Here is a 27,145-nt window from a genome sequence, read left to right as displayed (position 1 = left end):
TTTATATAAAATATATATTTTATAAAATATTTTTTACTCTAAAATTTCTATAAAATCCACGCCATACATCTTATCAAGTTATGTTCCAAATTTGAAGTTGATATCACAAAAATTGAAGTTCCCATGAGATTTTGTTTAGGCGTAGTACCAAAAATAGCCACCGGGTGCCTTTGAATTCCATTGAATTTAGTTGTATACATTCTGCCTTAACAAATGAATACATTTCTGTCCAAATATCAATTCTGTCACAAAATTTGGAACCTTGAGACTCTGACCTTTCTGACAATATCAGTTTTGTCAAGATTAGAAAAGGTTTTGATTATAAATTATGAAATATAATGATGCCCAAAAGGGGAGGAGCTTGATAAAATAAGTACCGTTTCTATGGTAACGCAACTTTCAATTATAAAACAGTTTTCACACGAAGAATTCTGAGTTTATAAACGTTCAAATGATGTCTAATTTATGATAACTACTAAAATATGTGATCTAATAAAAAAAGGCGATAAAAAATAATATTATATTTTAGAGGATAATAAATATAAATCATTTTTAGAGGATAATATTGTACTATCATTTTTTTTTTATTGAAAAATACTAGATTATATGTTTATCATGAACTTTTAGCATAAAAACAGAAGTTTCAATGATTTAAAAGTGGGTTCATCAACTTTTTGTGACAAAGGTCAAAACTCCTGTTATGATGCAGATTTTTTGAGGTGCACTCTTGTCATAAATTCATCAATTACTCTTCCTACATAATTTTTAACACAAAACAGGGGTAGAATATCTATTTAGAAGTCTTAGACCTTTCCAACAATATATAATTTGTCATAATTAGATTAGGATTTAATAGAAATATAGTGAAGTAAAGTTAGGCGTCCCGGTACCGAGACGGTGACAGTTAAGGGGTTAATTTAGTTATGAAAAATATAACGCATTGTTTATTAACGCACCCAGCCCAGACCTGCGTCTGTCATGTGACATTTGTTTTGCTGTCAATTACAGCAAAGTATTTCACACAGTTGCAACAACTCGGGATGGAGCCTGTCGAATGCAGCCCTAAAATTCAAGATATTAGGGCAAAAATGGCGCATGAGTTTTTGTCTTTTGTTTATATCATGATATAGTTTAGAAATATCACACGAGTGCAATATCATACAAGTGCTGTTTTTGTCCTGCGTAATATTGGTTTTGTCCAACAGTTCAATAAATAAGAAGTTAATGTTGTTATATTCTGACACAATCCTGTTTTTGCTGAATTTTGCCAATCTGCTGTGGCTTTATATGTAGTTTAATCGCCACATCATGTGATTTTAAAGCTTAAATCGCTTGACAGCCCTAATTTATATCTAATTATAAATATATAGCCAAGGGCTCCAATCAAGTACAGGCAAAGAAGTGCATGATGGACAGGTTTGACACTCAATTAAACAAATGCTTTTAACCTCGTAATGTTTAAGTTTAACACGAGTTGATGACTTATAATAATATAATACTATATTGCATTTTCGGTTTGTGCGTCGGTCTTAAAGGGATGGCAGCCTAATGTACCCGCTAGGGCTGCAACAAACTATTATTTTGATAATCCGATTAATCGACTAATCATTGATTATTTTGCTAGCTAATCAAGTTTGGAACGGTTATTCAGCTTTTTCAATTAGTTAAAACATTGAGTTATACATATTCTTACTCTAATATAAAAAAGAAAATCAGTTCAGCTTTTGAAATAGTTGATTTAATGAACTTAGAGCCAACTAAACAGGTCATTCTCCTTAAGTTTAACTCAAATCACACACAAATGCTCTCTAAGCATTGTTTGATAAGCCCACTGCATTTCATAGAACTGAAACAGAAAAAGGGACATTACTTCAGGACACAAAAAGGGTCAAATATTAATCTGCAAACCATTATTGTTGATATAAAATGACATGAGAATTGAGCTGACAGATACGTTCTCATTCACCGTATGAAAAAGAAAAAGTAACTGCCATGATCTTGTTCCTAACATCCCCTTTTGTAAGTCTTCATGATTATGGAACAAAATACAGGCAAGTAATAAGACTATAACACCCAATAGTGTTCCAATAATAAAAACAGCCCTGACTCCTAAGCTCAATCAAGCTTTATTCTATGCAAAATAAATCATCAGATTACTGTAAGTATATTATTATTGATGATTTTATTACTATTATTAGTAGTATTGCATTATCTAATAAAGGGATTTACCGCTAGTTAGTTGGCTCCAGCTGGAGAACACTCAGTTCTCACCGCTCCTCTTTTGCCCGGCTGTTTCCTCTTTAAGTGCTCCAACATGCATGTGGTGCTCCCGTGAAAAGCAAGATCTGCCTTGCATGTATTGCACATGACTGCACTTTTGGTTTTAACTTTGCCAAACCTTGCTAGTTCGATATCGTTTGCACTCCGTCATAATTCTCGCTGTTTTTTCTTTTACCCGCACTTGCATTTGTAAAGGGCTGCATTACACGCTAGCGCCACAGCGCCGGAGCGGTCAAATCGCGATATTGCACGCCCTTACTTTAGGTCACGTGAGATCAAACGACTACTCGACAACAATGATATTTGTCGACAATTTTTTTTATTGTCGACGTTGTCGACTAATCGTTGCAGCCCTAGTACCCGCAGCTGTTTGTGTCTGTGGAGACCAAACAGCGAAAGAGAAAATTTCAATTTATGTCAGGGAACTACACTAACCTTTTCCACTGGTGGCACTTGCGCTACTAACTTTTTCAGTTACTGGCGCAAAACATGATTTGGTCGCACAAATTATTTATAGTAAGCCTCACTCTGGATAGTAATAAATAATAATGAAACTGCATTTGGGGTGGAACGGTACAGAAGTCATGGTTGGGTCGGGTTCATACCTTGGTTCAGACATTCAGACGGTTCGGTACGATTCGGTACAATGGAGTGAAAAGCAAAACAAAAATGCAGAAGGCATTTTTATAAATGTCTTAAGCCTTGTATTTTTTAAGTTGTTTAAGTTTTATTAAGGCATAGAACCAGTTTATTTGTAGTGCACTGACAATAGTTTTATATAATTAGTTTATTAATTAAATTAATAAAAAGACAAAATGACCTTGATATATGTTTGGTAATTGTACTTGAATGAATGTAAAATTAATTTGCAATATTTCAGATCAATATATTTGTTTGCCTTAATTTTAACTAACCCATAACTTTATTCTCATCTGAATTATAAATACATGATTTCCGTATAAAATAATTACCATTAAAACACATTTGATTTTCTTTTTTAATCAATGTAGAATCATACGCAGGACTGTTAGAAAGCTGTGATGACAATAAAATGATAGCTTATAAATATATCTCTGGTTGTTTCTGTTCCACAACATTTTGTATGTCATGTTTGGGGTGTGGGATGAAGAGAGGGATATTTTCAGTAATTATTTAATAAAACATTTAATTTATCTTCAGTGTGTAGTATTAGCCAATCAGGTGTCTTGACGCGAATCACGCGATTATGATTATGAAAAAACTAACGTTAGTCTAAAAAACTGCTAGTGATCATATAACGTTAGTCGATGTCAATATCAGCGCTAGCAATATAATTAGTTAGCTCATGGCAGAGTTTATCAGCCGAACACCAGACCGCAAATCTACCTTTGGTGTAAGGAAGAGACACGGTGTCTTACATCTCTGTGTCTTTTTCCTGCCGCCATGCAGGCTCAGATGGTAGCCTATATGATTATGATTAGCATGCCTATTATAAAGACACAAACCTTTTACTATCATGTCATTTGAATAATAATTTGAATAAAACCCGAAAGAAACTAAAAAAAACAGACCCGTCAAAATAGTCAGTGATACATTTTGCGACCCATTAAAAATTAGGGTCGCAATGGGATTTCAAAAGGTCGCATATGCGACCATTTTGGTCGCAGTGCAGTTCCCTGTATGTACCTGAACACAGTTAGATTTACCTGAAAAACATTGCCTGTTTTAATTCTTTCTTCGATTGTATTTATCTATGCTTGTAATTTGTTTATAGTTTTCTATGCAGATTCACTCCCCGATTATTGTAGAATGATTCATTGTTTTCAAACAGAGCTTTATACGTAAATCATCTGGTGAAATAGTTTATATTGCAGTTTTTTTTTCTCAATATCATGCAGCCATAGATTGTCGTTTGAGCTTTATCATGTCCTTCTAACGACGTCTCCTCCTCCTCCTCAGGTCCGTGCCCCGTGACGCTCCAGCAGGAGGTAAGACTATCCCTCTCGCCGCAGGAAACCGCTCCTGTAACACACCTGACGTCACTGATGACCGCTAACTCATTCTGAGATCCACAGTTTATGGATCAATGATGAAAACTAGCCAAATCTGAGCGTGCCGTCACACCAGTGATTATGCTAAGAGAAGCTGATGTGTGTGTGTGTGTGTGTGTGTGGGAGTGTGTGTGTGTGAGAGTGTAAGTGTTTGAGCAGTGATGAAAATGTATTGTACCTGACGTACATGTGAATTCTGCATGTATGCTAATGAAGGTCTCTACACTTGAACTGAGCTCAGACGATGAGCTGATGGTCAGGTGTGTGTGTGTGTGTTGAATCACACTGTGTAAAACGATTCTCTGTTTGCTAGCGGTTTAGCGCTGACTGTCCATCATCTGTTGATCCAGACTATCTCTCATCCACTACGATCTCAACGGGAAGCTACTTCACTAGTGAGCATGAGCCAGGTGTGTTTGATCATTACGTTCACATACAGAGTGTGTGTGTGTTAGGGATGGGCATTTCTGGCAGTTTTTCGTTTCGACTTCTCCATAGGTCTGAAAAAATGAATACTCAAGGGCGCTAAAATCTTATTTTATTTTGACTTGAATGACGTCAGTAATACAATGACTGTGTTCAGTAATTGATGAATGAAACCTCTTTTTACCTATGTGTAACTTTTTTTTAATTGATGCACAAGGGTTAAAATATGACAAATGTCCATGTCAAAAAACTGTCATAAAAATGTGACGCTTTGGAGCACAGACTTAAGTTTGGTATCATTTTAAAGAAGACTCTTTGCAGATTATTGCTGAAGTAAAAAAATAATAAGTAAATCAAAAAAAAAGTTATATAGACATAAGTTTATGAAAATTATTTCTAAAAAATATTTTATATAAAATATATATATTTTTAAATCAGGTTGAACTCAAAACTGCAATAAAATCAAAGACCTACATCTAAATAGGTTGTGTTCCAAATTTGAGGACGATATCTCAAAAAATGAGCTTTCGGTAACAGTTTGTTTGGGCGTAGTAACATTTTCCCCATTGGGTGTCAGCAAAACCCCACTGGAGCTCACAGTGATTGAATTTGCAGTTTTTCTCTCTCAGTCTGACGCACACACACACACATTTTTTTATAACACGCATACTAACCACACTCTGACATCCATACCAACACACCCACACAAATATCGTTGCATAATTTATCCAGTTGGCTCTATAATATGCCGAACCAGAAAATAGGAATAAAGCGATATTTGTTTTATAGGCCAAACAAAAAAAATGGCACCATCTGATAAAAAAATAGTACAAAATAAAATTTTGAAGCCTTGCCATCAGAATGAAAGCCTCTTAACAAAGATTGCATAATTTTATAGTTAACTGAACCGGGGATTAAAAATGGCAGTTTTAATGGGTTTCAATGGGGACATTTTTGTCCAAAAGGTGCTGAAAGAAGTATTTTTTTGTACCTAATGCAAAAAATATTTTTTTAATTATATTTGGTTGAAATATACACAGTGATTTAAACAATGTAACTTGCGGCCATGCGTGTGCTGTTTGACCATATCACGTTAAAAGGCAAGAGTTACACCTTCATGACTACTGACTAGGGTTGGGTATCGTTTCAATTTTAACGATTCTGATACCGATTCTGCTTATCGAATCCGATTCTTGGTTTCGATTCCAATATTTATTGGAGAGAAAAAGGAGAGCAAATACTTCTAATAAATAATAATAATAAAAATCTACCTTTTATTGTTGTCAGATTTAGGCTATTGCCAGTAAAACTGTGACAATGCGTCTTAATTTACAATATGAATTAGCATGAAAAACAATTACAAAAATTTCATTTTAACACAAAAAAACAGAACATAACAAAATATGTAGCCTAACAGACCTACCTAATTATAGTTTACTGAAGTATATAATGTTCTGTTAGCTCTGTTTCTGATTTGCTTTAAGACAGGTGAATATCAAAGAAGGATCAAATCCATTGATATTGCATATTAGTGAAAATGTTTTGCATAAATGAAGGTGACTGTAGTAAAAGGATGTAACCACGAATCTTGTCACCGCCCTGTGACATTCAAACACTCTCTCTTTGCTCATCTTCACCTTCATGGCTAAAGTGAATAAAGTCTCTACAAATAAAGATTAAGTTGATTACATTATTAGACCAATAGGTAGCAGCAAGTGAGTGTTAAACGTATTTTCATTGAATCGTTCGTTCAAAAGATTCGTTCAGAAATGGTGAATCATCCATTAACTTAAAAGTATTTATGCAGTATTAAACAAGTATTCATAAAAAAAAAAATACATAGACTCAAGTCATTAATTGTCTGATGTTTTTATTCATGATCTCCATTTTAAACAACACAACAAGAACTATTTAAAACAAAACTGGTTCTCATTTTATCCAGAATTATGCGGCTCTTGTTCGAAGACGAATGTCTGCTCATCTGTGTTTTGTACCTGAGTGTGAGCGACTGCTATTGCTGCTGCTAGTAGCTTTATCATGGTGTGTGGAAAGCTGTGGTACGGCTGCTGAGAGATCCACCGAATCAAATGCGGTGCGTGCATTCCTTCAATTTGACCCCGTGTTGAAGCAAATGTTTCATCATATTGAAGGTGCATCCTTTGAAAAGCTTAACAAAACTTTTGAATGTTTGCCGCACTCTGCCATCGTAAATGTATAACTTGCAACGCATGTGCGGCAGGCAGGTCCTGGCAGATCAATACAACAGTAAACAAATGCTCACTTTCATGAGCGAGCATCAAAGTAAGGAATCGATAAGAGGAATCGAAATGCAGTGTTGTAGTCGAGACCACCTCACTCGAGTCCGAGTCAAGACCGAGTCCATAGAGAGTCGAGTCCGAGTCAAGACCGAGTCCATAGAGAGTCGAGACCGAGTCCATAGAGAGTCGAGTCCGAGTCAAGACCGAGTCCATAGAGAGTCGAGTCCGAGTCAAGACCGAGTCCATAGAGAGTCGAGTCCGAGACGGTCGAGTCCGAGTCGAGACCGAGACCAGAGAGAGTCGAGTCCGAGTCAAGACTGAGACCAGAGAGAGTCGAGTCCGAGTCGAGACCGAGACCAGAGAGAGTCGAGTCCGAGTCGAGACCGAGACCAGAGAGAGTCGAGTCCGAGACGAGACCGAGACCAGAGAGAGTCGAGTCCGAGTCAAGACCGAGTCCATAGAGAGTCGAGTCCGAGACCAGAGACGGTCGAGTCCGAGTCGAGACCGAGACCAGAGGGAGTCGAGTCCGAGTCAAGACTGAGACCAGAGAGAGTCGAGTCCGAGTCAAGACCGAGTCTATAGAGAGTCGAGTCCGAGACCAGAGAGAGTCGAGTCCGATTCAAGACCAAGACCAGAGAGAGTCGAGTCCGAGTCAAGACTGAGTCCAGAGGGAGTCGAGTCCGAGTCAAGACCGAGACCAGAGAGAGTCGAGTCCGAGTCAAGACTGAGTCCAGAGAGAGTCGAGTCCGAGTCAAGACTGAGTCCAGAGAGAGTCGAGTCCGAGTCAAGACCGAGTCCAGAGAGAGTCGAGTCCGAGTCAAGACTGAGTCCAGAGAGAGTCGAGTCCGAGTCAAGACCGAGTCCAGAGAGAGTCGAGTCCGAGTCAAGACTGAGTCCAGAGAGAGTCGAGTCCGAGTCAAGACCGAGTCCAGAGAGAGTCGAGTCCGAGTCAAGACTGAGTCCAGAGAGAGTCGAGTCCGAGTCAAGACTGAGTCCAGAGAGAGTCGAGTCCGAGTCAAGACCGAGTCCAGAGAGAGTCGAGTCCGAGTCAAGACCGAGTCCATAGAGAGTCGAGTCCGAGACCAGAGACGGTCGAGTCCGAGTCGAGACCGAGACCAGAGAGAGTCGAGTCCGAGTCAAGACTGAGACCAGAGAGAGTCGAGTCCGAGACCAGTGAGAGTCGAGTCCGAGTCAAGACCGAGTCCATAGAGAGTCGAGTCCGAGACCAGAGAGAGTCGAGTCCGAGTCAAGACCGAGACCAGAGAGAGTCGAGTCCGAGACCAGAGAGAGTCGAGTCCGAGTCAAGACTGAGTCCATAGAGAGTCGAGTCCGAGTCGAGTCTGAGACCAGAGAGAGTCGAGTCTGAGACCAGAGAGAGTCGAGTCCGAGTCAAGACCGAGTCCATAGAGAGTCGAGTCCGAGTCGACACAGAGACCAGAGAGAGTCGAGTCCGAGTCGAGTCTGAGACCAGAGAGAGTCGAGTCCGAGTCGAGTCCGAGTCAAGACTGAGTCCATAGAGAGTCGAGTCCGAGTCAAGACTGAGTCCAGAGAGAGTCGAGTCCGAGTCAAGACTGAGTCCAGAGAGAGTCGAGTCCGAGTCAAGACCGAGACCAGAGAGAGTCGAGTCCGAGTCAAGACTGAGACCAGAGAGAGTCGAGTCCGAGTCAAGACCGAGTCCATAGAGAGTCGAGTCCGAGTCGAGTCCGAGACCAGTGAGGGTTGATTACCTAATTTACTTTTTTTTTTTTTTTTTTCTGAATTTACTTAGAGTTTAAAAAATATGATCAGTTTAGGGTAAAAAGGCCACATAGTAGGTGGTGTTAAAAGCAATTTTATTACAATTTGTCATGTGCAGTTGCGCACTAGAAAATCACCAATCACTGGGCATGTCAATCAATTTAAAGAAATATTTTATTAACATACATTAATAATCATGAAAAATATTTTTAATTGAACTCGAGTGGACTCGGGAATAATTCCGAGTCCTAAAAAAAAAAAATGTTCGAGTACGAGTCAATTCCGAGTCCAAATGGACACGAGTCCATGACAAGACCAAGACCATTAAAATATGGTCTCGAGACCGAGTCCGAGACGAGCACTACAACACTGTCGAAATGCGCGTGTCTTATCAAATCCCCAGTTTTTGGCATTTTGGAACCGGTTCTCGATACCCAACCCTATCCATGACTAAGTGTGTGTGGCATTCGCAGCCTTTTGTTTTGTGCAAATGTAAGTTGTTCCATGACAATGAGAAAAATGGTGTATAAAGTTTGGAAACATCACGTTTTATGCTTTTAAATACAATTTAAAGTTTTTCTACCAAAAGTATAGATACAATAAAACAAACAGCATTTATTTCATCTAGAAATCTTTGTGTAACAATTTACTCTACCGTTCAAAAGTCTTCCTATATATAATCAGTTTTCATGGTCAGTGTTTGCTGGACCGCTACTAGAGATATGTCTATCAGTCCCTCCAGAAAAACGCGATTATGCGATCGCTGAATTCAATGCAAAATCAGCCAAAGTCCGCATATTTATGCGGGGGCCGCATTTTTTCAAATACGCCGCACTTTCGCCACATAAATTGCCGATTTCCTTGCAAAATATGCGGGGTTTGCATAATTTCATAATCCTCGCATTTTCGTTGCAAAAAAAAGTCACGTGTATTTTAGTAGAAAGTTAAAAAATGTTCCGTTTGCTTCACACAAGAGCAGCACCTCTGTTTCCATGGGAACGTTATGAAGTGACGCAATTACGCGACGCCGGACAGACTCACGGAGGCGATTGACATCTCACAAATCGAACTCGTATAACTGTCTGTCGCACGTTCTACCGTCACATCGTTACTTAATAAACAACATAAGATAAAAGAAGTAGCATCAAACAGAAATTACCCGCACACATGGTTTGAGGTGCACATATAACACTGCAGAGAGTTCAACAGGGAGCGCGCAGCTCTTAAAGGGGCCACACCTTATTTACACTCGTTATAGTCTGAAATAAAACAAGATGAGAAATTAAATATTCCCAGCACTTTCTATGATGTAGTATGCTTGCTTATCAAATGAAGTAATAAGAAATGACTCTTACATTAGCCTAGTGAGAACAGGATGTTGGGGGAATCACTGAAAAAGAGAAATCTTTTTCATCAAACCGCAATTTTTGCAAGTTCTCTCAATTTTTGCAAATTCCTGCAATTTCATCGCATAAAATTGCATAAATATCCCGCATATTCCATCGCATTTTTAAAGAAAACGGGCCGAGCAGGCTAATCCATCAATTTTTGCCCGCAACAATCACAAAAAAACTCCGCGTTTTTCTGGAAGGACTGAATACTATTATGGTAAATGTTATATATAAATCGCAAATTTTTTCACAAATTTTTGGAAATTACCACCACAAAATCAGTCATTTTGATCGCAAAAATCACAAAAAAAAATCGTGAAATCCTGGAGGGACTGGTCTATATCTCGTCACTGGTGCGCTCCAGTGCTCGTGCCCATCCCTAGTGAACATCGTCCTGTGAAGAACAGATCTCTGTTGTGTTTCTCAGAGGATTCTGGTCTCAGTGTGGATCCTGATCCCACCGCTGACACGAGCCGCTCTGTGCAGCGCATCATCGACAGATACAGCCAAGAGCTCAACGCTTCTCTGACAAACGCAGGTAAACACGGGCTCCTGTAGCATGAGGTGTGTGTGTGTGTGTGTGTGCAGAACGCACGCGCTCACGTGTTCTCTGTGCAGGAGCGGCGGACGGCAGTCTAGCGGGTCAGTCCTGGTCCAGTGCGCTTCGCGACGGAGACGCTCACGTCTCAGCTCCAGGTGCCGTACACTCACAATCACTTCCTTTTACTCACAATTACAGCTGACGCAATCACCTACTGAGGGAAAAGTGGCACGCCATCAAAGATCACATGAACAGAACAAACCCACTGCAAATGGCCGACATTCACCAATCCTCGTTATCCAGCTGAGCGAGCCCATGTGAACAAGAGGCCCATTGTGCCGTGTGTTTGTGAGCTCATGCTGAAATTAAGTGCTTGACCGCTCCACTGAATATAAAGAGCGCTTTCTGGACGCAATCAACCAACAGCCACACACACACACACACACACACACACACACACAGCAAAGTTTGAGGAGTGACAGTCCGCTTAATTAGTTTTACACTTACAAAAGAGGGCCGGTTCAGATTTGCAAATAACATTTAACTCATAGAGTGACTTACAGTTGCAGCACACTTAGTATTTAATGTAAAATCTGTTAATAAAGTGTTGGGTTGCTTTATTTGATTTCTGTATATTTAATTTATTGTTGATTTTAAAGCTAAAAGTTCTTTAATCAAGAGCAGTGAGTAACTCTCTTTGTTCTTTTGATTTGATTGGATCACTTCCTCACAACTCTTGCGTTTCAATAAAGCTACACTGTGTTTTTTTTTTTATATACCCCCATCTAGTGGTGAAAAGGTATATGACCATCCAGTGAATATTAGTTTCTGTTCCTCTCAATTCCGTTTTCGTTTTAACTCCTACGGTGGCCAATGTAGTCCAAGATTAACATGGCTTCCAGTTCGACCTCGTCCATGAGTGTTAACGCAAACGTAAACGCGAAAGGCTAAGCTTGAATTAACGGGTATGTCCCTCTTTGGCTAATGTACATTCAAGATGGAGGGGCAACATGGCGACCGACATCAGAACCCTTCACCCGTATGTGTTTTCAATGGCATATTATACACTCACGAGAATACTTTATTACTTGAACAAAGTAAATGTAGACTAATGAGCACATATATTTTGAAAGAACTAAGTGTTTTTAGTAGTGCTGCTGTCAAACAATTAAAACATTTAATCGCATTAATGTCATAGTTAACTCGCGATTATTCGCACATTTTTATCTATTCTAAAGGTCTTTTGATTTATTTTTATTACATTATTTTTTCTCATTTTAATGCTCTTATCAACATGGAAAAGTGCATTGGCTTGTTTAGTGCAAATGGTTTTTTTATTATTATTATTGAAAATAACATTGGAATAGTGCTCAATTTCACACGTATACAAATAATCTCTCACACAATGCAACACTGTATCAATAAAAGGGTGAAAGAAATACTAACGAGGTCCTGATATTGGCGAGGGGGTGGAGAATTCGCATCATCTGTGTGTGTGTGTGTGTGCTTGGCCATCATCAAGTGGTGTTTCAGACTGGACGTGCTGCGATGATGATAGCTCAGTTCACAACGACAAAACACACAGATCACTTGGTCTTGTTAATGGGACAATTTGGCAACTTTTTAAAAGTAAACTGTCCATTCAGTATCTTAGGGCATCCATTTCGGCGTCTCTCGCTCGTCATGCACTCAAAACGTTACCTCGCAAGCCGAAACGAGTGTGTGCGGAACAAAACGTCCTCGCGCTGCGATCTGAAACCCATTCATTTCAATGGCTTGGATCTAGACCATAAACAAAACAACAGGCGTGCCGCACACGTTTCGGCTTGCGAGCCGGCTTTGAGTGGATGACGAGCGCGAGACGCCGAAATGGATCAAAAGTTGCAAAAGCATGTGAAAAAACTACAAAGTTTGCTAGGACAAAAAGTCCGTTAATCGCGTGATAAAAAAATTTACGCCGTTAAAGTGGGTTTGCGTTAACGCCGTTAATAACTCGTTAAACTGACAGCCCTAGTTTTTAAGCTAAGAATAAACTAAAAGAGTTACACAGTGTAGCTTTAAGACTGCTCTTATGAGGATACTCACCCAATTATGGCAAAATGCCAGTTTTGTTGTTGTTTATACCAAATATAGTTTACCAAGAAAAGTCCTCCGGTAAATCAGAGCGAGCCGGCTCGTCGTAGACTCGTCGAGTCATTATCACGGTTCACTAACTGCTGCATATCGGCATTTACAATCATCCATATTCTGAACTGCATTGAAATAAAAAAATGTCAATGCGTTTTTGTTTTTATTTTTTAAAAGCGTCTTATTCTGATACGGTTGTTTTGTTTTCAGGTGCTTTCCTGCCGCTTCATCCCCATCCAGACGTTGACACCTCATCATCTTCCTCTTCTTCATCTAGAAATGCAGTGAGAGCCGATCAGAGCCGCCAGGTGCCACACATATGCATGTTTCTCATTCGCAGTCTCCTCACCCTGTTGCCTTGCTAATGTCTTGGCGTGATCACTTCAGGGCTGGAGCGAGGCCGTGACCCGGATCCTTGAGCGCCTGTCTGATCAGTTGTCCATCCGACCCGGTGAACCCCCGTCTGAGGCGTCTTCGGAGCGGGACAGGGCTTCAGACTCTGAGCTCCTTCAGTCCGCCGTGAGCCAGTTGATCGGCACCGCGTCAGACATGGGTTCGTCTCAGGTGTTTGATCAGAGCAGCGCCTGCGCAGGTAACGATGTGAGGCTTTGGTGGCGTCTCTGCCGGGGTGGTTCATTACTCTGACTGTGTGTGTGTGTGTGTGTGTGTGTTGCTTCAGCCGCAGTGGTGAGCAGCTCCGGTCCGGACCGGCCCGCTGATGTCGGGTCACTGATGTTACCGGCCTCACTGCACTCAGACGAGAACAGAAACGCTTCTACTGACGCCCCACGCGGTAACTCAAAGAACAAAAACACTTTTTGTAGGGTGGGTTCACACTCGTCAAAAATGACACCAAGGTCGGATTATTTAGTAAAATACAAGCTGGCAGCGTTCCTGTAGCCGATGCCTGCCAAGTTCTGGTGAAGGGAGTGTCAGCTGGTTACAGTATTGATGACTGTTGCTCAGCGAATGCTAATGTTAACTGAGTTTTGTTGGTGACACTTTACAATAAGGTGTAATTTGATAAACAGTGTATATGCGCACATCGTATTACGTATTCATTAGTTTAACTTAACCTGTTCTTAAAATAGATCAGTTCAGTTCAGTTTTTTATTTGTCGATTCTTACTCCATGTACAGAACATAAAGAAGATTGAAATTTCGTTTCCCTCAGACTCATGGTGTTAAAAAAAAATCCCCAACACAACTCTATACAATAAAAAATTATATATAAAATCACAATGCAAACATTCAGCACATATTGTTTCAATAAATTACAAGTATAAAAACAGCAAAATGTTTGAATGTGTGTGTATATATATATATATATGTACGGAACTGTGCACACTAGGGGTGTACCGATTCACTCGTTTTCTCGATGCATCGATTATAAATCCTGGCGATCGATCCTGAAACATGTATTTTGAATCGTGAATCGTTTATTTACGTGAATAATCGATTTAAAAGGCTAAGAATCGAATTAATCACGATTTTATAGCGATTCAGTGGTTTAAAATATATAAACACAACCTTAAAGTGTTCCTGGTACAAGCTGCCTCACGCATTGGCCGTCATACGACATCCGCATTTGATTGGTTTCAGGCGCTCACACACCCCTGATTTCTCACGCTGAAGCCCGGTCGGTCAAATGCCTGAAAGATGAGTTTATCTTTCTACCTGTTGAGCTACTCGTGTCGTGATCAGCTTGTATTACCGCAAATTAGTTAAAATCTCCCGGAATCTAGAGCGAGCGTGCATACGAGACAGAGGTTGTGCTCCAAACCGCGTATCGCGCGTTCACACACGGCTGCACGCACTCGGCAGAGAGGGAAAGCGAGCGAGAGACCACCTTGCGTGTACGGAGAGTCCATGTAATAAATGAATGAAAGCGTTTTATTTCATAGTGCCCACGCAATGGCATGGCAGCTTTATCAATGGCTTGAGCGGTTTGCCTCAAAACTATTGCTTTCTCGACAGAGAGCTCAAACATGGACTGCTCAAAAATCTGTAGTTAACGTTATGAAAGCATGAGAGCTATGGGACCGAGCGCGAGCAAAATCCAGTGAAAAGATGATAACGAGTGCACTGAGAGGACGCAAAATGAAACTAATGAAAACGTCTCCATTAATGTGTGCATGTAGTCATTTAATGCAAGCCTTTTTCAAAATATTTGCTACTTGCAAATGCTAATTTGTAGGCCATTGAATTTTTTTTATAATAATATATTCATTAAAATTAAAAACAAACATGAACTAACATTAACAATGGACAAAATCCCCACTCTCTGATCCCCGTAGGCCGCTGTGTAGGCTAATTCAAACCCAGACAAAGATGGGTGAAGCATTGAAATAATACTATAATGCATATAAAAAATTAAGAATCGAATCGCATCGAATTTGGATGTGAATCGCATCGAATCGTTCTGAATTTGCACAAATCGTTCATGAATCGAATCAAAAACCTATGAATCGTGAATCGAATCGATTCGCTGTCTACCCAAAGATTCACAGCCCTAGTGCACACTAGTATTTTCGCCTCAAAGAAATGGTTAAGCCAGTTATTATTATTTAAATATTTTGTTGTAGTGTCTCAGTAGGAAATATCAGTTCACTTTTCCAGACAATAATCCAGTGAAATTTTTGAATGCACAAGGATTCTGACAGCAGCCAATGCTCCACACGGAGGTCTGATCTCACCATCATCGAGTGCATCTGAAATTATATAAAGAAACAGAAAAAAACAGAGACTAAGACCAGAAGAACTGCGGCAACGTTTCCAAAGACGCAAAACTAAAAACTATGTGCAATACCTGGACAAAAGCTGTTTTAAACGTAAAGGGTACTAAACACCCATTGATTTGATTTAGTTAACTGTTAAAATTTAATAATAGTTAAAGGGTTAGTTCACCCAAAAATTAAAAATTCTGTCAGTATTTACTCACTCTCATGTTGTTCCAACCCCGTAAGACCTTCGTTCATCTTCGCAACACAAATTAAGATATTTAAGATATTAAGATCACTCCTGCATACAGTCCATAGGCTTCTTGAGGGACTGGCTCTTGCTGTCCTCGAAAAGTCATTAAAGACATCGTTAAAATAGTCCAAGTGACTACAGGGGCTCAATCTTAACTTTATCAAACGACGAAAACACTTTTGTGCGCAAAAAACAAAAATAACGACTTTATTTCAATTTTTCACTTCCTTCTCCATGAGCCTGTAGTCAGTTAACGTAGTGTGATTGCGTAGAGCTACGTCACACGTAGGCTCACTATTGGCTGACGCTGGTCATGTGTGTGTGATGCGTGTGACGTACAATAACAGAAGCTTACGCTATTAAACTAGTAACCTGACTCGCGCAGAGGGAGAAATAAACCAATAGTTGAAATAAAGTCGTTATTTTTGTTGTGTTTTTGCGCACAAAAGTGTTCTCGTCGTTTGATAAAGTTAAGATTGAGCCCCTGTAGTCACTTGGACTATTTTAACGATGTCTTTAATGACTTTTCGAGGACAGCAAGAGCCAGTCCCTCAAGAAGCCTATGGACTAGTACAGGAGTGATCTTAATATCTTAATTTGTGTTGCGAAGATGAACGAAGGTCTTACGGGGTTGGAACAACATGAGGGTGAGGAAATACTGACAGAATTTTCATTTTTGGGTGAACTAACCCTTTAACTCATAAAAGTGAATTGATAAATAAAATCTATTTATGCTTATGACATTATTTTTGAAAACATTCTCATTTACAGCATTTTTACACAAGTGATTTTTCACAGTACTGTAGCTTTGCAGGCAGCCAGGCACTACCTTCGAGACGTTGCCGCAGTTCTTCTGGTCTTAGTCTCAGTTTTTTCTGTTTCCTCATATAATTTCAGATGCACTCGATGATGTTGAGATCAGACCTCCGTGTGGAGCATTGGCTGCTGTCAGAATCCTTGTGCAATCAAAAATTTCACTGGATTATTACAATTAATGGCACAATTAATGTCTGGAAATGTAAACTGATATTTCCTACTGAGACACTACAACAAAATATATAAATAACTGGCTTAAAACCATTTCTTTGAGGTGAAAATACTAGTGTGCCTAAGACTTCTGCACAGTACTGTATGTGCATGAATGTATGCATGCTTATGTGTGTGCGTGAACGTATGCATATCCATTTGCTATTATGACAATAGGTCAAAAATTGCTGTGGAATGATGGTATTAAAAGCCAAACTAAAATCTATAAAAAGCATTCGCACATAAGAGTTCTTTGTTTCCAAGAGAGAGAGAGCTGAATGAAGAACAGCAACTGCTTCATCGACGGATCGGTTGGCCCGATATGCGAACTGGAAAGGGTCCAGAGAGGGGGGAATAATATGTTTGATGTGTTGCAGGACTATCCGTTCAAAGCATTTCATAACAATAGGTGTCAGTGCGACTGGGCCATAGTCATTAAAAGCAGATTTATCAGGATTTATTCAAACATACAAATTTCACCATTAAAATGTTTATATTATATAATTTTTCTGCTCCACAGTCATTAAGTTGAGCTAAAAACTGCCTTCTGTGCAATTGAACTGTTTTTAGGAAACTCAGTTTTTATTGGAGTGTTGATTTTCATTAATTCAAATGAACGTTATATTTTGTGCTAATTGAGATCTTTAACTTCATTTGGGCGCATTATTTTAATCACTTGTGCAAAAAGCAAAGACCGACACGTTCTCTCTCAGCCATTTCTTGTTCCTGATGTTCATTATTTTCTGTGCCGTAGATGACGCCTCGGATCTGTTTCTTCCTCTGCCCTCTGATGTCACAAACAACGAGAGCGTGGACTGTTCGACGGCTCTCTGTGTCCCGCTGGAAGCAGAGAAGTGTGGCACGGATGCAAGCGTGGACGAGGCCTCTGATTGGCTGAACTCGACAGACCAGTCCCTGCAGCTCCTGCGCGCAGACGCACTGACTCCGCCTCGAGCGGACCTGCAGATGTCCGTGGAGCAGCTCTCTCTTTCCCACGAGTCCCTCTGTGAGAACCATGACATGGACGCTAGCCTCGTGCCACGCTCCCCTCTCCAGACCCGTCTACAGAAAGAAAGCCTTGCACCCGCAGCCCAGTTACCCTCGCAGGAAGTGATGTCAGCTGTGGAGGAAAACACGCTGAGTGAGCTTCTGGAGAGAGCACAGGTAGAGTCTACGAAACCATATATAGCTTTGTGCTTGATTCTTTGAGTTCAGTGAGAGAAAAACACACATCTGCAGTACATAAGCGTTGGTCAATAATGTGGTCAATAATTGTATCCCGTATAAATCATCTCTGATCACAAAAATTACATTTAAAAGGTTTTCTTTGAAAAACATTCTTCATGCCTTTAAAATAGCTTGATTGTAACTCGACACCCTGGCCTCATTTAATATACGTGGTTAAAAAGACTGTTAACATTTTTGGGTGAACGGTCCCTTTAATAGTGTCCAACTGCAGCGCAACAATGCTAAACCTGAGGCGGCTCATGCTGGTGTGACTAGAGTAGGCCGTGCATGAGCGTCACACACACCACGCTCATGTAGGACACTCAGATACCGCGTCTGTAATCCTGTCTTGCTCCTGCCAGGCGGCGGGTGACGTGAAGGGCATCCTGGAGGAGTCCACCATCTCCTTCATCAGCCTGCCGGAGTCCACCCTACAGGACCTCAGTGAAGACTTGGGGAGTGAGCCACAGGAGGGCACATCTGACTGCAGGGAGGTGAGCGTGCAGATGAGTGTGCATCATGCAGCACTTCTTAAAGGAACCTTTCGCTTTAAAATGAAAATTAACCCATGATCTACTCGCCCTCAAGTCATCCTAGGTGTATATGACGGTCTTCTTTCAGACGAACACAGTTATATTAAAAAACGTCTTGGCTCTTCTGAGCTTTATAATGGTAGTGCATGACAACCATCTGTTTGAAGTCCATAAAAGTGCACGAATCATGAAAGTGCACGAATCATGAAAGTGCACGAATCATGAAAGTGCACGAATCATGAAAGTGCACGAATCATGAAAGTGCACGAATCATGAAAGTGGATGAATCCATCGTGAAAGCGCACGAGTCCGTCGCGAAAGCGCACGAGTCCGTCGCGAAAGCGCACGAGTCCGTCGCGAAAGCGCACGAGTCCGTCGCGAAAGCGCACGAGTCCGTCGCGAAAGCGCACGAGTCCGTCGCGAAAGCGCACGAGTCCGTCGCGAAAGCGCACGAGTCCTTCGCGAAAGCGCACGAGTCCTTCGAAGGTGCACGAGTCCATCATGAAAGTGCACGAATCCATTATGAAAGCGCACGAATCCATCATGAAAGCGCACGAGTCCATCATGAAAGCGCACGAGTCCGTCATGAAAGCGCACGAGTCCTTCGCGAAGGTGCACGAGTCCATCATGAAAGCGCACGAATCCATCGTGAAAGCGCACGAGTCCGTCGTGAAAGCGCACGAGTCCGTCGTGAAAGCGCACGAATCCATCATGAAAGTGCACGAGTCCATCATGAAAGCGCACGAGTCCGTCGTGAAAGCGCACGATTCCTTCGCGAAAGCGCACGAGTCCATCATGAAAGTGCACGAGTCCGTCGTGAAAGCGCACGAGTCCTTCGCGAAAGCGCACGAGTCCTTCGAAGGTGAACGAGTCCATCATGAAAGTGCACGAATCCATTATGACAGCGCACGAATCCATCATAAAAGCGCACGAGTCCTTCTCGACGGTGCACGAGTCCATCATGAAAGTGCACAAATCCATCATGAAAGTGCACGAATCCATCATGAAAGTGCACGAATCCATCATGAAAGTGCACGAATCCATCATGAAAGCGCACGAATCCATCATGAAAGCGCACGAGTCCGTCGCGAAAGCGCACGAGTCCTTTGCGAAAGCGCACGAGTCCATCGCGAAAGTGCACGAGTCCATCATGAAAGCGCACGAGTCCGTCATGAAAGCGCACGAGTCCTTCGCGAAGGTGCACGAGTCCATCATGAAAGCGCACGAATCCATCATGAAAGCGCACGAATCCATCGTGAAAGCGCACGAATCCATCATGAAAGCGCACGAATCCATCATGAAAGCGCACGAGTCCATCGCGAAAGCGCACGAGTCCATCATGAAAGTGCACGAATCCATCACAAGTGCTCCACACGGCTGTGAAGGGTTAATAAAGGCCTTTTGAAGCAAGAATATGAGTTTAAGAAAAATATACATCGAATTTTTAAAAGGAAAATAACTAGCTTCTGGCCAGTGAACATCGGATGGATTCGACTGTAAAACGCGAGTAATGCTACGTACTGCTGATATTTACGCTACACCATGACGCACTGCGCTACTTCCGACGTAAAACTCAGAGTATCAGGGTGTTCATTAATATAAGTCTGTGTTCGTCTAAGAGAAGACACATATACACCTAGGATGACCCGAGGCTGAGTAAATCATGCGGCAATTTTCATTTTTAAAGTGAACGACGACTTTAAGATTCAGACCTTACAGATCCTGTCTCTCGCAGGGCCAAGCGCAGAGCCGTCCGGTGGAGGACGACAGCCAATCAGAGGAGCCAGAGCCGTCGTTCCCTCATGCTGGTTGGTGAACTTTCAGACTCTTCATCAATCTAAATTGTTGATTATTCCCTGGAAATTGTAATTGCATTTTTATTAATTAAGATTCTCACAATTTACATTGATGTTTTGAATAGCTTTATACCAGTGGTTCTCAGCTCGTTTGGGACACACACTTCCCCATAGTCGTCAAGCTGCACGTCCCGCCACACACTACTTCAGGGATTCTAGGCCGATTATAATGCACTTGATTCTCTGAAGGAGTCGTGATTCGCCTACTGGAAGTGGATCTTTTTTTTTGTAATCGTGGCTTTGAACAATTCCGTGATCGTGGCATTCGTTATCACAATTAGAAATTGGATTGTGTCTATTGCTAGCGTGCCGTGTTAGCATCGTATGTGTGTGTGTTGCAGTGATGCTGCTGGAGTTTCAGAGCGCTCCTGCTCGGCGGCAGCGGCGGGACGGTCTGGCTCACAGGTCGGCGCTCCGGGTCGCTCAGATCCGAGCCAGACGCCTCGAGCGGCGCGCGTCCACCGCAGCACACGCTGTCGAAGCGGGCACGCCTGAACACACACTGAAGAGTGTCGCTGAGGTCAGGATCTGCACCGCCGCTCAGAGACGCGTGGAGGAGGCAGAGATGCACCGGCGCACACAGAGGTACGGCTCACCGAAGCACATCTGCTCTACGCTAACACACCTGTTCCTGCAGCCGCTAGTTCAGTACAGAGCCAATGGGGCGATGGGCATCTCACGAACACTAATTTGTAGCAATTTGAGGCGATTTAAGCAACGCTGTATTTTTCTCAGATAGGTCTAGCGTAAGCATTCAAGTGTACCGCAGAAATGGAATAATCACACATAAAACAGACTGATCTCATTAAGTAACGTTTGCCACTATATTTAACAATAATATCTTAGTAAATACCTTAAATAATATTGACAAACTATATATCATTTGAAAGCTTACAATCTCTAGTTTCCATATTTGGTGACTGATTTTCAAAATATATTACAGAGGAGCCATAATTTATCAATATGCAACAAGAATATTTTCATACTCATAAGGCGTGTTCAGACCTTCAAACATGAAAAATCATGAAAAAATGGTAGATACCTCAGTTTGTTTTCATGCCAAAAGTTCAAAAGATAGAATCCGTTCAATTATTTTGGAAAAAAGGTCTGAAAAGTTTGAAATATCAAGAAAAAAAATAATAAATTCACCATTTGTGACGTGGCAGCTAGCTATGACTTACATGCGTGTTCTTTGTATGTGTTTCTTAGAGGTTCAATTCATTTCAAAATCTGCCAAACTTCCCATGCTACTCCTGAATAGGATTTTTACTTCAGAAATTGTATGAAAATTGTGAAAATAATGATTCATATCACTCAAAACACGAATGGAAATGCAGGCGCCCTTATATGGGCAGTAATGGAGTCTGATTGTGCCCTAGTGAAAAAGTTTGGTACTGCGCTCAAACAAAATCTCACTGAAAGCTCATTTTTTGAGATATCAACCTAAAATTTGAAACACAACTTGTTCAGATTTTTGGCTTTGATCTTTCTGCCGTTTTAGAGTAGCCCAGGTTTTGAAAATATATATTTTATGTAAAATATGAATAATTCATATTTTTACATTGTACATTTCTTTAAACTCAAACTTCTATAACTTTTTTTCTGTCTCACTTTCTTAATTTATTTCACTTCTACAAAAATCTGCCAAATGTCTTCTTTAAAACAAGACCAATCATATGTCTATATTCCAAAGCATTCTTGAATTACAACCATTTAAGTTCGAAATGTGCATTTTCATCTATATTCAAAAAAGGGGGGGTGACAGTTAAGAGGTTAATGGCGTAGACATACACGTGGATACACGCGAATAGCTCAAAATGCGTAGAGATAACTTAACTTGAAAGTGGCGTGTATGTTTGCGCAAAAGTCATGATGTCATGTTGCATAAAAACACTCTTCAGTTGTAGCTCATTGGTGTATGTACTGAAAATAGAAGTGTGAACTAGACACAACCATGTGGAGCTCGTAAACCAGTTCTCATGATAAACACTTCCTGCAGTCGGTCTGAAAGAAAGTGGCAGAATGTATACTCGCATGTGGCGATGAATAGAATCCGCTCCACATAAGTGTGGTGTGTGTCTGAACTTGCGGTTGCGTTTCAGATTGTACAGTCAGTTGGAGGAAGTCAAGCAGCAGAAGGAGTCCCGGAGCCGCCAGGAAGCGTACGCCAGGAACCGGGAGAAAGCCAGAGAGTTCCAAAGGGTTAGCCGCATCACACATACACACACACACACATGAGGATGAGGAGCAGGATCTGGGTCACGGGACTGAATCACGAATGCTGGAAACGTGGCTCTCCTTGAGATCTAAAGGGAGCTGCTCCGCCTGAGAGGACCGCTTTAGCTTTCACACACCCGTTATCTTTTCATTTCTTTGCTTTTGGAGTAAATGATGATCTGAATATTCGCTGCTGTGCAGATGTGGACACGATGAGGTTTGTGACGCACCCCTCTCTCTCTTACAGAAGACGCTGGAGAGACTGAGGGCCAAACTCCAGCCGTGACGTCTGTGCTGCGCCTGATTAAAATCTCTAGCACTTTTATCTGTATGTCTGTATGTTGTGTATTTTAAGTAAAATGTTCTTTAATTTAATAGTTGTGTGTGTCATTGTGAATGTCGCTGTATTTGGGAAAAAGGATAATCTGTCCCGCACACACTGTCCCGATCCCAAACAAGACTCTTATTTACACATCAGTGTGAAATTAATGGGGAGCTCTCGAACAAATCAGCAGTGAGGGGAAATATCCCATCATGCTTCTGCGAAGGCAATACTGTATGATCCACTCGACAGGGTCCCTACGCAGTGTTCACTGCTCCCTACACACACACACACACACACTGAACAAGGTACATCAGAAGAAGTGGACTTCACTGACGATCACTCATTTGGGATATCCTGCAGGTTATGATTTAACACATAAATATTGTAATTTACTTTCAAATGTAAAATCATACGATAGACCTAAATACATCAAAACACACAAAACCAAAGACATCTGATAATCAAAACGTATTCGTTTATTACATAGACTACTTAAATTGATAAACCTATTTGAAGCTGTACAGTAAGTGTCATTTGAAAATACATTTTGATTTGGTCATCTCTATATATATATATATATGAAGAGTTCAGATCCAAAAGCCTCTAAGTGCCATTTGAATTTTTCTTCTAAAATGATGATTTTTATCAAGCTTGTATATTTAAGTTCAGTTATTTCACTTAAATGGCAATGATTACCTATTAATTGTTATTCAAGTGATCATTAAATCATTAAAGAAGAAAATTTCAAATGGCATTTAGAGGCTTTTGCATCTGAACTCTTCATATATATATATACATATATGTGTATATGTGTGTGTGTGTATATAAATGTGCTCTTAATATGTAGTAATTGTAGGCATCTCGTCTCGTGCACTGTCTTGCCCATTCCTGAGGTTAATAAAGGTTAATAAAGTCAGATATAAAAATAACAGTGCCTCAGCCACTTCTCAACACTTTTCATTTACACAATATAAATATTGTTGTTAATATATGAGTTATGAGTGTTACATTTCCATAGTCTGAGTTCTCAAATGCCTACGTAAACTCGAGCCGTTAGAATTTTTCAATTTAAACTTAAAGAGTAACTAAACACTAAACCAGCTTTTTTTAGTTAATGATCTGTAAGAATGGATCTTTATTAATACCAGAGAATGTCTAATTGAATAGAACTGGCACTGGCTGGTTGCTTCCGGGTTCTGGACTGGCTGCAGTAACGCGTCTCTGTCCATGCGGGGGCGCTCGCGGTCGAGTGCAGAATGAATGGGAGTCAATGGGGTTTCACCCCCAGAAATCCACTTTTCTCAGGATGTAATTTTTTGTCAAGTAATTTGAAAGTTGCATTCAAAAGGGAGGGCTAAGATAACACACTCAGCTGAAAATTGCAGTTTTAAGCACTTATCTGTTCTAAAAATCCATTCAAAAATGTGATGATGTCACACAATAGCAGAATGCTAGCATGTTCCGGCCAACAATGGCCTAACCTGTAAGAAATCAAAAGGACATAAGTACTCGTTCGTTCGACTTTTGGCCTATAATCTATATTGAACTTGCGGAATCAACAATAAAATCTGTTAATTTAACGACAAGCAGGTGAAAGAGACACATTTAGCCGTTTAGCCCCATAGACTCCCATTCATTCTGCTCTCGCCCGCGATCACCTCCAGTGGAATTCTAATGGAACTGCAACCAAGGTGATACACAACGGGGCTAATAGGAAGTGCCAAGGCTCTCCGTTAGACGGGCTCTGTTAATACCAGTCATTGATTCGAGTGTTTTATTTCTACAATGTATGATGTAAAATCGTCTTAGTGCTGCCCTCTTCAGGTTGAACGGTGGCTACTGCAGTTGAATTTTCCTATTGGATGTTCCACACCTCGTGACGTACGCAGGTTTCAGCTCACCACGCCCTTGGCAGTATAAAAACTATCTTGTGTCGTCAAAACCACTGTAGGGCGTCAGGAATTGGAATTGTGAGTATTGAAAACGATCAGGATAGAGTGTTTTAGCGTCTATTTCGTCCCCTCTATCTCCGCTGGGGTCTGCCCACTTTTTCAGCATTTTCAAATATTGCCAGTGGGTGGAGTCAGGCTCTGACCAGGGGTTTAGTTACCCTTTAAACTCTTCCTTCTGCTCTGGTTGGCTCAGGTGACGCGGTACTCAATGACAGTTGGGGGATCTTCACTCTCCACTTCCTGTGAAGTGATCTATCGATGTTACCTACGCCGTTTCCAGTGCCCTCGAACTGAACATGTTCGTTCCCTTCGATTGAATCTCACTTGAGATTGAGAAACACCCTGTGAAGTCCACTTCGCAGTCACTTACGGTTGAAGGAACGCACCTAGAGTCTGGATGAGGCGGCCTTGTGCGTGTGATCATGTGACCTGACAGATCAGTAGGGGCCGTATTCAGTCAAACCTGGGGCTGGTTGCACTAACAGCCATTCTGTTACGACTGTATCTTAACTAGCGGTTAGGCGAGTGGATGCATGATATCAGTTCCTCTGAAACCACTTCTGGAGGGATGTTTGCAACTTGAAGCGTAACATTAGCTGGATATGGATCCAGTGTGATCAACACTGGTAAAAAAAAACTCTTGCTGGCAAAAAATACACTTTGAATTGTTAGCTTTGCACAAAAATGGTACTAAACGCCAATGGTGTGTTACATTGACTACAAGGGGGACTTAAAGGGTGGTTTATATCCCCTAAACTCATCCCCAGACAACAAACTGACATTGAATCAATGTGGAAACGACGTCTCTCATGACATTGAAACAATGTTGATTTGCTCATCGAATTAACGTTGAAACAACGTCAGACGCGGCATTCTTCAAAGCTAAATGAAATCGAAAATTGGTTTGCTTTAATAACGTTAGTTGATTTTCCGTTAGTTTTGAAAGAATGACGCGTCTGACGTTGGTTCAACGTTAATTCGATGAGCAAAACAATGTCAGATCAACGTTGTTTCGATGTCATATTTCCACGTTGATTCAATGTCAGTTTGCTATCTGGGTCTTTAATCGCCAAAATGAGGGCTTAAAATATCTCGAATGTAACTCGACACCCTTGCCTCATTTAGTATGTGTGGTTTTATGAATATGCAAATGAGCCCCTCCTCCACTCACTCAGCCCAGAGATCCGCTGGTTGACGATCACATGTTGATCTGATTGGTCACAAGGTCGTTTGTGACGTCAGAAACACCAGCGATTTCACACCGTGTTTTTGAAACTGTCACTACAGTTTTAAGGGGGAAATACTCAACTTATGAACTTACACATGGTTTAAAACATTAAAAACACCACATACACACATAAAATGTAAACTTGATGCATTAAAAATTTGATTTTCACCACAGGGGGACTTTAAGACCAGGGTTCAACTAGCAGGGTTGTGTAACCGGTAAGATCCTTGGCTCCTCATCTTTACCATAGGGCCAATGTTAACTTTTTTAACTTCTTTTTTAATCTATAGCATTTGCAATGTAAACCCATATTCAGAAACAAGGGAGGGCTGAAATAACAAGGTCTGTTTTGCACAGATATCCGGTAGGGTGAGGTCTGTATAGTCCCTAAAGCTCTTTGAATTGTTTACTGTGAGTATAGACTGTGATTGTGACCCTGCAAACAAATGACTGGGTGATCCTCATTCCAGCTCGTCATGAGGGTAACATGTCCCACTCATTGGGGTGGGGCCCAGGGCAAGTTTGGACATGCATATCCTCTCATAGCTACTGTACATACTGTATGCGTGTGTGTGTGTGTGTGTGTGTGTGTGTGTGTGTGTGTGTGAGTATGAGATGTCTGAGTGTGATGCGTGTGTGAAACCTACGTCATCAGAAAAAGAAATTGTTCCAGACCGGAAGTAACTTTTCAGATTTTGATTAAAGATTACTAAGGTAAAACATTTTTTTTAATATATATTCACTTGCACGGATTAATTGTTCACCACAAGACTAGAAATATGCGCTAACAAAGTAAATAGGTTCAATTTTGATGTCACGGGGACTTTAAGAAACAACATACAGACGAGGTTGAGTAAGTCGTTGTTATTTGTGTTTTTTAAGGTAAATTGCCTTAAAGTAGTATTTTTAAATTAAAATTTACATTTTATTATTTGATGTGCATTTAGTTTCACTCAGCCGCAGACCAAACGTTTTAAAACGACATTTAGAAATGATATTGATATAAGTGTTTTTTTTTT

At 40.9% G+C, this 27,145-nt stretch overlaps 1 protein-coding gene across 2 annotated transcripts in view; it reads left to right on the top strand.

Moving 5' to 3' along the window:
* cep295 (centrosomal protein 295) overlaps nt 1-22,996 on the top strand; it is a 48,585-nt gene extending 25,589 nt beyond the window's left edge. The window contains exons 17-29 of one of the 2 annotated variants that reach the window (XM_039674746.2): nt 4,219-4,247; nt 4,624-4,720; nt 10,550-10,660; nt 10,741-10,818; nt 13,001-13,098; nt 13,178-13,382; nt 13,470-13,583; nt 17,543-17,952; nt 18,378-18,509; nt 20,284-20,356; nt 20,746-20,989; nt 22,507-22,606; nt 22,869-22,996. In XM_039674746.2, the coding sequence (XP_039530680.2) occupies nt 4,219-4,247; nt 4,624-4,720; nt 10,550-10,660; nt 10,741-10,818; nt 13,001-13,098; nt 13,178-13,382; nt 13,470-13,583; nt 17,543-17,952; nt 18,378-18,509; nt 20,284-20,356; nt 20,746-20,989; nt 22,507-22,606; nt 22,869-22,907 (1,730 nt within the window). In that variant the 3' untranslated portion in view covers nt 22,908-22,996. The other variant, XM_039674747.2, reaches the window with a different exon arrangement.
* The last annotated feature ends 4,149 nt before the right edge of the window (nt 22,997-27,145 follow it).

Source organism: Pimephales promelas, chromosome 16 (assembly GCF_988280905.1).
Source record: "Pimephales promelas chromosome 16, fPimPro1.hap1.1, whole genome shotgun sequence".
Taxonomy (NCBI): domain Eukaryota; kingdom Metazoa; phylum Chordata; class Actinopteri; order Cypriniformes; family Leuciscidae; genus Pimephales; species Pimephales promelas.
This window is presented reverse-complemented; position numbering and strand designations above follow the sequence as displayed.